Source organism: Sitophilus oryzae, unplaced genomic scaffold (genome assembly GCF_002938485.1).
Source record: "Sitophilus oryzae breed Bouriz unplaced genomic scaffold, Soryzae_2.0 scaffold_1500_pilon_pilon, whole genome shotgun sequence".
Classification (NCBI taxonomy): domain Eukaryota; kingdom Metazoa; phylum Arthropoda; class Insecta; order Coleoptera; family Curculionidae; genus Sitophilus; species Sitophilus oryzae.
Genome location: NW_022146171.1, coordinates 2618968 through 2633620, shown reverse-complemented (window position 1 = coordinate 2633620; position 14653 = coordinate 2618968). Strand labels below are relative to the sequence as shown.

Genomic DNA, 14653 nt, shown 5'->3' with positions numbered 1-14653 from the left:
TTAAGTAAAAATTAATTGTTAAAGTAGCATAAATATGCTTAGTTGTAGTTAAAGTATAGTATTGAAAGAAAGAGATAACTAAAGGGGGGCGCCAGATATGGTTCTTGCCCGGGCTCAATATTTTCCTTCCACCGCCGCCGGCTCTGTCGTTGACACAAATTGAACATGTTGAGTAGATAGTTATCAGACTGAAATAAATTTTAAATGTTTTTATGCCAAAGTTTCAACAGAAACTGTTTGATCATAATTCTTTGTAGTAAAAATAACGGTTAATTTTAAAAAAAAATCCCAGATTTATATCATTTCAGTGAAATAAGTGTCTAGTCAACATATATATTTTTTGTCAATGATGACATACAGGGTGAATCTTAAGTGCAAATATTTTAGGGGTAGTATTTATAAAAAAAAACTGAAAATTTGGATTTTTTTCTAGTTTTTGGTTAAAAACCATAATTTGTTGATAATATGGCAGGTCGGCAGGTAGATTGGAAGATTAAATTTACAAGAAAAAAATCAGAAAAAATCCAGAGTGGTTCTCAAAATTTACGTAAAAAGTCACTTTTTTGGAAATTTTCAATATATCTTGGTTATTTTGGATTTGAAAAACAGTATAGAGAAAATATGTTTCTTTTATCGAGATCTACCCGCCCTGAAAATATATGCAGTTATACAGGGTTGTTCACCACATACGACACGGAGTATTGTAACTAAACGATTAGATTTTTAAAAATTGTAAGTATTGTGTTCGTTGAAGGACTGTTAGAGCTACAATATAAAAATATTTTTACAAGATACAGAGTGTCTCAAATAAAGTTTCTACGATTAAAATAAAGGTAAATTTGATTAAGGTTTATCACCCTTAAACCCTACCGTTTTTGAAATATTTTCAATTTTGTGAAATTTCAGTATAAATTTTAAGGCTTCATTTCTCCAAGGGTATCAAAGTTTTTAATACTAAATATTTACTGAAGTTTAGTTATTGATCAGTTATTGTGTTGCAATAATAAAAATAATACTACCTCATACAGAGTGTCTATAAATTTATTTTAAATAATTTCTAGCTTTAAACGGCAATAACTGGTTTAATTTAAATGGAACACCCTGTATATTTTAGGAGAATCAGATCCACAATTTAATTGTACATCAAATTGTCTTATGCCATTTTTACCTATCCCTCCAAGTTTTCATAGAAAATGCATTTTCTTATAATTTAGACCTCATTTATCAATATACCCATGGATTATTGACATTTTAGATTGTTTTTAAAGCAACAAATGTACAAAATGTACAGGTGCTAAAAACGATAATATTACCAGCCTATTTGTATAAAAAAATAAAATTATTTATATTTTTAGAAAAGAGTATACCATTAATTAAATACACCACCATTATTTCCGCCCAAATAGGTATTAATTAATTACATATTTAATTGTGTTAGTTAATAAATTATTCTAAATAAACGTGGATTTGGAATCGGAAATTCTCTATTGTTATAAATAAACATTAGTCAAAAAATGAAATAAAATTTTTAAGGTGTTACTTTTTGCTACACTGTTTAATACACATACAAAATTCAGTTTTTTAGTATTTGGATCAATTATTATTAATCAACGCAAACAGTCAATTAATGTAGTTTGAATACTGGAATCATATTCATTGGTCCTCTTTCATAAATATTTAAACATTTTTTTTATTTTTTACTGACATAAACGAACTATATTGACAGTATTAGTATCTGCACTCTTTAAAAATTTGTTACATCTTTAAAAATAATCAAAAATGTCAATATCCCATGGGTATATTGATAATCGAGGTCTAAATTATAAGAAAATGCATTTTCTACGAAAACCTGAACACATAGGTAAAAAATGACATAATACAATTTGATACACAATTAAATTGTGCCTCTGATTACCATAAAATATACAGGGTGTTCCATTTAAATTAAAGAAGTTATTGTCGTTTAAAGCGAATTATCATTTTTAATAAATTTTAGGCACTCTTTATAAGGTAGTATAATTTTGATTATTGCAACACAAAATATAGTAAATAGAAATATTTCAGTACAATATTTGGTTTTAAAAACTTAAATACGTCTAGAGAAATAAAGCATTAAAATTATTACTGTATTTTGACACAAACCTAAATATTTCAAAAACGGTAAGATTAAAATGCGGTAAACCTTAATTAAATTTATGTTTATTTTAATCGTAGAAACTAAAAATGTAATAATATACAGGGTGTTGTATTTATTTGGGATACTCTGTATCTTGACTATTTAGATTCTTTCTAAATTTCAAATAAAAGTTCTCAAGTATCTTATATTTGACATTGATATTTTGGCGAAACTTTGAAACATTCCGTAGGATCTTTTAACAAAATAAGGAATTTAAAATTAATTTTATCGTTTAGGCGGATTTCTTTCTTGGAATATTTTTGAATTGTAGCTCTAATAGTCCTTCAACGAACCCAAAACTTACAATTTGCAAAAATCTAATAGTTTAGCTACAAAACTTCGTGTCGTATGTGGTGACAACCCTGTATAACACTCCTGTATTGACATAATTTATATTCCAAATATTTTAAGAACTCGTAGCGATTTTTTAACAAATGGCAATTTTTACGTAAAAGAATCTTTCACTCTGTTAGTTTTATACAGGTACGCACGAAAGTTATTACCCTTTCAACCAGTTTAAAAGTATTTAGTTGGCGCTTCTTTCAAGTAGAAGTTATATTGACATCGAAATCAAATTTCTTATGCCATCACATTATCGACATTAGTTCAGAAATTATTTGAAAATAATTCAAATAAAAATAAAACTTCTACACTCTGTATTTCCCTCGGTATTTCCGACACGAAGCCGTTTAGACATAAATTTATACCAACTTTTTTACTTATTTTTATCTACTGAATATGCTGCCGAAGTTCCTGAATACACTTCGGACCAACGTATATCTTATTATTAATACCTGTGTTTGTCCGTTGTATGACTTTTCTACTTCTCCTTGTATATTTAGTCTGACTGTATATCCATCTTTTCTCATAACCTTCTCGTTGTCGTCGACAATTCTCTCAAGTACTTCTCTAAATCTTTCTACAGTTTCATCAGGATACCTTGAAGCGTTACATTGTGGAGTTCCCTTAAAATCCCATTCCTCTTGAGAAGCAGTGTAGAGTATCTTATCGAACACCAGAGCTGTCCAGTAAATGAAATAATCTTCTATGGCCAGTTTATCAGGACACTGGCAAAAATCGTGTTGCATCAATTGACAGCAGAGGTCGTCTTTCATTGATAAAAGCGATACTGGATCTACGGCCAGAATGGTTTTGTTGAAAGGTTGGGTTTGAAAGTTTGTTAGGACTAAATTCCAACGGTCTGGAAGGTTTACTATTCCTTGTTGTTGAGCCTGGAAGAAAGAAATTCATTGGAAGAAGTAATATTAATCATAAGATCACCAAAAAGTTTTTAACTAATTGGAATATTTTCTAAAAAAGTTTTAGTTTTTGTTACCAGTAATGTGTTTTTACCTGAAGATATAATTTGGTAACATTTTCCATAGTTCCGATGATGGCAAAAGAATTGGGTATTGGTCTGATTTGTTCAATTCTTTTTGCAGTTCTTTCGGTAAAAGACTCTGATAGAACCATCCTCATTCTCGTTGAATCAATCCAAAAATACAACGCCTGATCTACATCTACAATTTAAATCAAAATTATCTTTGCTGAGGAGCAAATGCAAGACCGAGGGGTGTCTCACGGTTGGAATTACATGTACAATTTCTTGGCAGTCGCTTGCAATCGTTGGCATCAGTCTTGCGGCAGTCCATTATAATATGGCAGACATAGGCAGTTTTCTTCGTAGGTATTGGCAGTCGTTTGGCAGGAAAATTATATTTTTGCAGTACATGTACATTTTTTTACCCAAGTGAGACACCCCTTGTGCAAAACCAAGATTCCCTCCTTCTTGGTCTTGCAGAAAGCAGCCTTGATATTAATTTAGAACCTGGCATATCTAGTACTTTTTGAATATATTTTTTAAGTAATTTGGTGCAAATAAATCTTTAAAGAAAAAAACAATATTTGTTTGACGAACATTTTTATTTTTCATTATATATATGTCGCACCCACTTACTGTAATTGTCCGTTTCATGAAATGGATATCCACTTCGCGAACTGATTAGGTTAGGTTAGGTTAGGTTCGCGAACTGGTTGGTTGCAGTTCGCGAAGTGGATATTTCATGAAACGGACAATTACACTAAGCTAAGTGGGTGCGACATATATATATATATATATATATATATATATATATATATATATATATATATATATATATATATATATATATATATATATATATATATATATATATATATATATATATATTCATATATATACAACATACAACTGATTACCGCAAGCTGTTGCTAGTATATTCGATTAATTTTAAATGTATTTCTAGACATTGTGAATGATAGTAAGTGTTAAGTATAAAGTATAATTGAAACCTCTAATTTATTCCAATAATTTCGAAGTTCTTAATGAGTCTTAAGTAAATAAAAATTTTATTTTTATAACTATTATCTATAGAAATTAAGATCTAAATAAAAACATGAAAAAGATGCAAAAAACAGCAAGAGTCTTGGACGTTGGGTCTTGGTGTTGATCTTGCGCAAATCCTGCATTAGTGGTCTTGGTCTTGCATATCTAACGCTAGTCTTGGTCTCGTTCTTTCTTTTTGAGTGAGACCAACACCAAGCCCCAAGAGAGTCTCACTCATCAGTAATTATCGTAAATAACTGTTATTTTTTGGAAAAATTAATTTAGCATGTTTAATACTTTACAGTTGGGGGTTGGAACCTTTGGTGTTACACAGCAAAATATCGCTATGATGATAACCATGTTAGAATCATCTGCTGATGATGCTAACATGGTTAGCGAAACGCGCGTCCAGTGTAAAAGTAAAAGTGTTTTGGTGTATTGTGGTGATTTAGTGTATTATTTTGCTGCTTAATACTTACAATCATCTCTGTCAAACACAACCAGAACATCTGTAGAGTTTCTACTGTCAAGATATGCATCCAGAAATATCAAAAATGGGGCTATGGATATGTCAACATGGATGTAAGGTATATTTATATCATTGGCTATTTCTAAAGCTGTTTCCGTTCCAGACCATGTAAAGTCAAGAAGAAAATTGATGCCATTTGATAATCCAGTACAAACTGAAACAGTAAAATAGTATAATTAATTATAACTGTACTGCATATTATGAAAAAAGTGTTTATTTTTTATTTAACAGCCCAGGTCTCATATCCACACAGATTATAATAATGACTTTATTGACTATATTATGACTATATTGATTATTATTATACACGATTTCTTTTCAGGTGGTTGCTTGCAAACTTTGTCGTTCTATTTTCTGAAGGTAAGAGTGTAAAATCTAATGATGTACACTACACATTATCCAAAATTATTACATGTCGATAAATAGAGTATATCATTGTATTTTTAGAATTAAATATTCAGTATGTAGGTATTGGTTCACATGTATTGCACAAACTTTACCAAAAAATAAAGTAAGATAACAAATATTTGTTTATATTATTATAATTTATAAATTGTGCTGGCTTAGTAGTATTTTAGCTTTTCTGCATTCTGAATTCTGATCACAGTATTACCGTATAAAAATGCCAAGAAATGTTATTTCCTACTTTAACAGAAGTAAGTGATAACTTTATTACTACAAGGTCTATCACAAACTGGAGTAGCAGAAATTGTAGGCGTTAATCAAAGTGATATTTCAAGAATTAATAATGTCTGTCCAGACCGACCAGGAACAAGTCGAAAAAACACTACAAAAATACAATCGTCAGTTGTCAATAATTGCTAGAAGGAATCCATTTAGTTCAACGAGCGCTTTATATAGAGAACTTTAACGGTTTGAGGGAGTTATTGTATCAAGACAAACAATGTATCATGCCGATTATGGTCTGTTAATCAACATCGTTGTAGTAGAGACCTTTACGAATTCCAAAATTAACAGAACAGCAAAAAGGTACATGGTTACAATGGACACAGGAAATGGTTGAACAAAATCACAACTGGGAAAATGTTATGTTTTCAGCGAGGTTTTCAGATAAAACAGGAGTAGGCCTAGTAGTGGATTCTGAATTGTCGACGAATCCATGTCTGGAGAGCCCCAGGACGACAAGCCAGATTAGTTACAGCTCAACCCCTGCGACCCATTTCAAGGGGTTAGAGCTTTGGTTAGTGTAAGGTTTTGGGTTGCGATAATGAGAAGTGATCAAGCACCATTAGTTGTTATTGACGGAACAATGACAGGACGAGGTTACATTCAGGAGGTGCCAAACCCAATTGTGCCTTTATTGCGAGGAGCAGTTGGAGCAAATTTTGTCTTCGTTGATGACAATGCACCGCCATACAGATATGAACGTCATAGAACATGCTTGGAATTTTGCCAAACATTCATATGCAATACCTACTTTTGGACATATGTGTAGTGTTACGATTGATATAATACATAGGTTTGTAAGTTATATTTTCGAGATATATTTTGTTTTTTACCTTGTTCTAATTCATCTTCATCTTCAGTTAGTATGATCCTAGAGAACTTTAAGGTATGTTCTTTGGACATTGTCGATAGTGCATCTTCAAAATATTGAACTTTGTCGTCTTGTCCACGTTGCAGTAATGAACCTGCATGAAAATAAAATACATATAAATACCTATAATAATACTACAGCTTATTCAGCACCAGCTGGTCATCGTGTCTGTGCCGGTAGTCAATAATGCCTAATGGAGCCCAGAAAATGACTTGTTACATAACATAATATATAATCTAGATATATATTCACGGCAAACTAAAAGAAGTGTGGGACGTCCACAGAAACGTTTGTCAACAGATCACATTAGGGAAGTGGCAGGCAAACGGTGATTAAATACAGCACAGAACAGGGAGACATGGAAAAGGATAGGAGAGACCAATATTTAGGAATGGATGAACCCGGGTTGAGGAAGAGAAGAGGAGATATTAATGATGTCTACAATATCGACGAATACCGAGGAAGATACGCAGATGACCGTGAAAATGATCGTAAGACGGCAGGCTGGTAATGAATTGGTTGTGAGTAAAAGTTCCTAAATATAAACAGTTTGACTAAAACTTAAAATTATAAAAAAAATTGTAGGAAAAAATTTAAAACAAGTAATACATAAGAATCGTTAGTGAAAAAGGGTGAACAATACTGCCTTTCGATCTCTAGGAACTGTATACCAAGTTGTTTTAGAATTTAATACCTTAATAAGTATAATTACCTTAATCTATGGAAAGCTAGTCATTAGAAAAAGCTATTTCTGATTTTTAACTTTTGATTCGCTGTCAGCTTATTAATAATGAAGATATTTTTTGACAATGTATTTTACTTTTTACTCTATGGAACTCTTATCTTACTATCTGCTTCTATTGATGTTCATTTACAAATTTCTTATTATCAGAATATTAGTACATTATAAATATTTTTTTATAATATTCACTATTACTAAAATCCGCTAAACACTCTAATTCTAAAAAATACCTCATTAAAACAAATGATTCAGGTCAAAAGATACATTCCCATTATTAGAAGTAAAATTACACATTCGTATACAGTTTCTTATCACCAACATGCAAATTGTTATACCTTATAATTAAAATAAAAAAATTCCGAATTTTTTATAATTATTTATGCAAAAATATCAGCAATTTGAATATTTTAAATGTTAGCACATTATCTTATGTCATATTTCAGGTATATTACTTGATATGTAATATAGTATGCAAAGTATAGTTTATCCGTTTCAAATACTATAAATTTGAAATAAAACAACGGAATTGCATATCATGGTTTGTAATATTGCCGTAGCCTTAGATATCTAAGTTTAATAATGTAACAAATATATTGTTAAATAATATAACAAATCTATTGTTAAAAAATTTAATAAAGAAGCTAGATTATATCCAGAAAAGCTTTTTCAAAATTTTTCATTATTAAAAAGCAGAAATGTTTTAATCAATCAAACTTCTAGACGGAGAGCTGGCTACATAAAAAAACATTATCATCGCTCCATGGCTAATGTTTCTTGTGAAGTATCCCTTTGTGTAGCGATTATGAAATATATAGTCATGTCTGCCAGCGCGATCCCGGGGCTTAAAGCGAGGGCGGCCAATCGAAAGGGTGAAATGTGACACTAAAAATATTATAAGGTACACGAGTTATAATTGCGAAAATAACTATTATTTATTATTAAGAAACGTGGAAAATTGTTGGCAGACATTTTCTCGTTGCTAAAATGTCAGCAGACAACGCGAAAGATGCATGAAATTTTGAAAAAAAATGGCATACCTACACATACATGCCAATTGGTGGAATGTCATATTTATTTCTTCTAAAAGCCATATGTAAAAGGGCAGACAAAAAGACCGTGGCTAAATCAGCGGCAGACAGTTATCAAAAGCGCGATATTACTCTAGAGCAGGGTTTATTTTGGACTCCCTTAGGGGTCCATAGCATATGTATCAGGGGTCCGCGGTCCGTATTACGACAGTTAACTGTAAACATATTTATTAAGAAAAGAAATAGTGTAGGGCTGCGAATTTAGTAGGTCTTTAATCCCTAAACACTACGCGATGCACGTAAGGATCAAAAAACAAAGTCGAAGCTGTTCCCTTATCAAACGATGTTATTCATTCTAGAATTGTTGAAATGTCGTCGAATGTTTTACAAGTTGTTGAAAAATTAAAATTTTCCGATGTTTGAAGAGTTAATAGCACAAGGTGACGGCAACACGATATCAAAAATGCTACAGATATACCTCTTGTATCTAAGCATTTGGATACATTGCAAACTTCTTTTGAAGGCTACTTTAACTTAGAATCGCTTGTAAATGAAACGTGGGTGCGGGGTCCATTTATAATCGATACGGATAATATCAGCGATGAAGATCTCATTAAAGGTGACTTAATTGACATGAGATTAAAAGAAGTTTTGAAAGCTGAATTTTATACAAAAGATCTTGCCGAGTTTTGGTGTTCTTTAAGTCAAGCTTACCCTCTTCTTGTCAAGCGAGCTATTTCCGTTCTGGTACCATTTGCTACTACGTACCTCTGCGGGGCAGGGTTGTCGGTTCTGGTCTCAATAAAAACAAAAAGTCACAACGTCGCAACCGATTGAACGTAGCAGATGTTTAACGTTCTCATTGAGGCTAAACACCAGCATCCTTCTCACTAATTTACTAGTATACGTAATAAATCTACTAATAATCGTTTTCTTTTTATGTAAATAAGATTTTTTTATTTTCCTCTATTATTTCTGGTTGGGGTCCATGGAATTGTACAAATTGCGAAAGTGGTCCGTGACTGCAAAAAGTTTAAGAAACCCTGCTCTAGAGCTTTCAGGAAACACTCCTCGCATCATCCATTGTCGTCATCCAACATCGTAAAATTTTCGTAGATTTACATGCGTACATACATGTTTTATATGTTTCAATTGATAACGCGGCAAGCGTTTCCCTGAACTTATACAGGATGAGTCTTAAATAAGTGCGAATAATTTTAAGGGTGATATATTTCGACCCCAGGAAGACGTCTACAAGGTTTTTTCGCAAAAAGATGTTCAAAATCGTGCATTTTTTAAAATTTTTCTGTATGTATATTTCAGAAAACTTTTTAGAACTGCCTATTTACACTGCAAATTTACACACGGTATAATTCCTTAACCTACCATGCTTATGGCTTTATTCTATGATTATGAAACTAAAAGAATGGATGCAAATAGAGGTGACTCACAAAATTTGAAAATCAAAAGATGACATTCCACCAATTGGCATGCATGTGTGCCATAATTTTTTTTTAAAATTTAATGCCTCTTTCGCGTTGTCTGTCGGCATTTTAGTGACGAGAAAAATGTCTGCCAACAATTTTCCACGTTTCTTAACGAATGAACGCATTAAACAAGTTGCAACAGAGACATCTTAGACAACTCTTAAGAATAAAATGGTTCCATCATGTCTCAAACGTATCGGTCTTTGAAAAAGCTAACTGCGAGAGTATTGAAGTCATGATTACAAAGTCCCGCTTAAGATGGGCCGGTCACGTATGCAGAATGCAAGAAAACCGCATACCAAAATCTCTGCTTTACGGTGAACTTGTAGACGGTAAGAGGAGGCCGGGTGGACAACTCAAAAGGTACAAGGATATTTTCCACGAAAACTTAAAGGGAATTGACAACGAAGAATGACTGGGAAGAGGCAGCTCACAATAGAACGGAATGGAGAAGAATTGTCACAGAAAGTCAGTTAACAGCGACAACCAAAAAGTAAAGAGGCAACAAAGCAATGAGATTTTTGAATGTCTGGAGTGCGGTAGACAGATAACATCACCTATCGGACTTTTCAGTCACAGAAAAGCTTATGAAAGAAAATGCCTTGCGTGACCATCTTCTGATGCGTGTCAAATACTCGTCAGCGAGTAATGACAGTATGTATGTATGTATGTATGTACGTTTCTTAATAATAAATACAAGCTATCTTTGCAATTATGACTCGTGTACCTTTTAATATTTTTAGAGTCAAAATTTCACCCTCGATTGGAAGCCCCCGCTTTAAGCCCCGGGATCGCGCTGGCAGACATGCCTATTTCAGAATGGCTACATATAAGGATACTTCACAAAAAAAATTAGCCATGTAACGATGATAAGGTTTTTTATGTAGCCAGCTCTTAGACTATTCTTCATATAATTACGGGTAAACTTTTGTTTAGCCGAATCACTACTGTGGAAATGCGTCATTTTTATTTCCTCGACTTTAGAATAGCCGAAATCAGTTACATGAAAACTTGTTTTTTCTTTACATTCTACAGGGTCCGGCAATAATGCGTCGGGCATCTGAAGCTCCTAGAATAAAAAACTTGGGAATTTTCTATAAGAGTCCATTTTACTAGTTCGAACAAGTAGCAAAATAAGCGTTCGGCATTTAACGTTTTATGTAAAACTGGCTAAGTATTTTTACACAAATCAAGAAGGAAATTAAAGATAAAGGATAATATATATATATCCGTATTGTAGCATATTTTTATACAAGTTCTTTATTTTTAAGATTTTCATGGTCAAACATCAACAAAATATTCATTATGTTTGGACTAAATTTTCTCGAAAATAAAGATATAATTTAAAATTCCGTTACAATACAGAAATAGATTGAAGTTTAGTGATTACAGTGATATATAATTGATATGGTTTTGTAACAAATTGCTCACCATTTTATGGCAAATTCTGAAGCTCTGCAAACCTTAATCAAAGCACGTGTGTTTCGAATTTTGGGTGTGGCTTAACACAACAGGATTGGGCTAAGCCTTCTTAGGCAGATTTCTGAAATATTATATATATTTTCTTCGGTCACACACCCGCTTTACCCGACCACTGATGGCGACCCAAAAGTACAGCGTAATAGACTCTTAAGTGCAAATCTACAGTATGTACGAGGATGTATTTCAGGGAAATATTTTAACTTCTATCGTTGACTGAAGAAATAAGAAGATGCGCAACCTTATTGGCGATTTCGTGGCTTAAAACCTGTCCGAGATGTAGCTGCCGTTACCGTCAATTTGTCCGAGAATTCTGAGATTTAGTTTAGCTCTGCGCCGCGCCGCTGCGTACTGATCTATTAAAGTACATTATGTTAAAACATTACAAGTGCAAAAAGGGCTAAAAATGGCAAAGGAAGGTGCTACTTTTGTCCCAGACATCATAAATCATGAAATCATGCGCAAGAGTATTGAATGGCAAAGTCCATCGACAATGGCTTAGCAAATAAGGCCAAAGGAGTTTCTGAATCAGAAAATTAAAAAGCAATTAATATTTAATTACAATTTACAAGTTTTTTAATGTCCACAATAATTATTAAAATTGAAATCATTTTGAAATTATTTTTTTATATTTCTCATGAAAAATTAATTGGGGTATTAAAATACCCCATGCGAGTTTTGATGTAGAAAAAGAAGGCGCGAGTAAGGGAATATTTGAAAATTTTAATGAGATTTTTGATACGGTGGATTTTCTCTGAGATACTCTTTATGTAAAGAGTCTTTAGAAAGAATGCATCTTTATTGACATTTATAAAACACAATAAAGTTTTTTTTTATTAAACTCTTTAATTTTGAAGTTACAAAAATAAAATATACAAAAAATAACAGGTTAATAAAACAGGTTAAAAAAATAATCCAACCAATTTAAAAAAAGAACTAAATTTAGGTAAAAAACAAAGCTGTGAACGTATCTGTTAGATAAAATAGTAGACAAGGCCAACAAGAGTTTATTGAGTGCCTTACAACCACATAACCTGTGTTCACTTTTATAAACATTTTGACTAAAATATAGAATACACGACTTTAATTTAGTATCTCTTAATATTCAAAACATGCTTTGGAGGTCCTTCTTTAATAGTTTTTAATATTTCTGAATACACCATAGAACTGAAAAAAAGATGATTAATATTATTTTACAGACGCACTCAGCATCGGTCATCGCGATGCATGACCATATTTTTTATTTTATACCGCGAACGAGTGTTTAAAAAACCGCATCACCCACCTACTAAAACAGCGAACGGAAGACGTAATCGCGGCCGGAAAGTTCGCTGACCTCGGCACGCGTTCGGCTGTGTTCAAGATGTAACGACGACAGTCGCATCATCGAGATGTAAGTCTAGCCCTTGTCTAGCGTTATCTATAAAGCTCGACCCATACACATATTATAGTTATTAATGATACAAGTTCGATACAAACATCATAATGAAACGCGTGTAACGTTAAGCCACGTGGCGTTAGCCGAGTGGCTTAGTTGCACCAAGTTTCATTAAAAAGTTCGTATCGAACGTGTATCATTCAAAATTTAATCTACGACGTGACACGAGGGACGATCCAAAGAGATTTGATTTAATTTAAAACATCAGAGATATCCTCATAAAAATTAAAATTCAAAATTATCAGGTGCCCATATATTAGTCGACGCCGTGGTAACCGTGCTTGTTGATTGTTTCCATTTTGACTTTGACAACTCAATTATTGATGTTCAATTTTATGTTAAACGTTCAGTTTTGCCAAAAAAAAAAAATAATGTTAATATGGGTGATTCTGATTCTGAAAGTGTCCCTTCGGATATCAAAGGCATTGCGCAAAACGTTGTCGATTCCCTACTTCCCGAAAAATCAAGACAAACTTACGAGCAAGCCTATGTAAAACCAAAGTAAAACTTGAAAATTGGTGTAAAGGGAAAGGAATCAAGAATAGTAGTAGTGAAGAGGTTCTCCTGGCATAATATTTTGAACATCTTTCAAAACATAGGAAGGCTTCATCACTTTGGGTATATTATTCAATGCTATCAGTGACGAAAAATACAGATATTAGTAAGTACGTCCATTTAATTGCATTTCTAAAAAGAAAATCGGAAGGATTTCGGTCAAAAAACTCGAGAAGAATTAATAAAAGAAGACATAACTCGTTTTTTGTTGGAAGCCGATGATAAAACTTATTTCCTGACAAAAGTTTCATTGATAGTGGGACTTGCGGGAGCCTGTCGGCGCGGCGCGCGGCGTATCGAGTTGACAAATCTGCAGCTGCAAAATGTTAAAGATGAAGGACAATGCATTCATGTCATTATTCCATTTACGAAAACAAAGATATCACGAGATTTTTTTTATAACGAAAGGGAATGTTGAAGGAATAAATACGGTGGAAATGGTTCGAAGATATACCGGGTGCGTCTCAAAAGTGGCTCACCCCCTATAACTTTTTTATTTTTTCAGATAAAATAACGATATTTGGTATGTTAGTATATGACATGAATTGGGATTGATTGACGTATTCAATTGTTTTCGGTCACTTCCGGTTTCACAGGAAATGACTACAACTTTTGATTTTTAAATGGCACCCTCGGTATTTTTTGACTTTCTTCGATAGAAAATAACACTCTGAATCGAATGACATATCATATGTCAACTTTTGACATTTTGGCATATGGTTTATTTCAAATTGTAACATGCAGTTCATAACGACAATTTGACTCAAAATACCAAGTGTGTGGTATCAAATTATTCGTAAAAAAATGCTTTTTCCAAATATGCTAATGAACTGAATGAATAATGAATATGATTAAAAATACGATTTGCGCATCTTTTAACCGGCCAGGACAAGACACTGAAAATATTAGACGATCAAATCTATTTTTCCAAGGCTCCTTGATTAAAGATTAGTGTTTTTAACACAACCATGGCACTCTAGATTGAAATTTAAAATATAATTTGTTTTTGAGTGGCTATGTCAAAAATTGACATATGATATGTCATTCGATTCAAAATATCATTTTCTATCGAATAAAGTAAAAAGATACCGAGGGTGCCATTTGAAAATCAAAAGTTGTAGTCATTTCCGGTGAAACCGGAAGTGACAGAAAACAATTGGATACGTCAATCAATCCCAATTTATGTCATATACTGACATACCAAATCTCGTTGTTTTATCTGAAAAAATAAAATAGTTACAGGGGGTGAGCCACTTTTGAGACGCACCCGGTATAGCTATGCAGCCAAGCAACACA

General features: G+C 32.6%; 1 protein-coding gene across 1 annotated transcript in view; it reads right to left on the bottom strand.

The window, feature by feature from the left end:
- The window catches only part of LOC115878137 (ionotropic receptor 25a), a 55249-nt gene that overhangs the window by 16444 nt on the left and 24152 nt on the right, over positions 1-14653 (bottom strand). Inside the window, exons 2-5 of the mRNA XM_030894511.1 lie at positions 6591-6722; positions 5021-5224; positions 3530-3696; positions 2971-3408 (exon numbers count right to left, since the gene is read on the bottom strand). Coding sequence (XP_030750371.1) covers positions 2971-3408; positions 3530-3696; positions 5021-5224; positions 6591-6660 — 879 coding nt within the window. The 5' untranslated portion in view covers positions 6661-6722. The remainder of the gene's footprint in view (positions 1-2970; positions 3409-3529; positions 3697-5020; positions 5225-6590; positions 6723-14653) is intronic.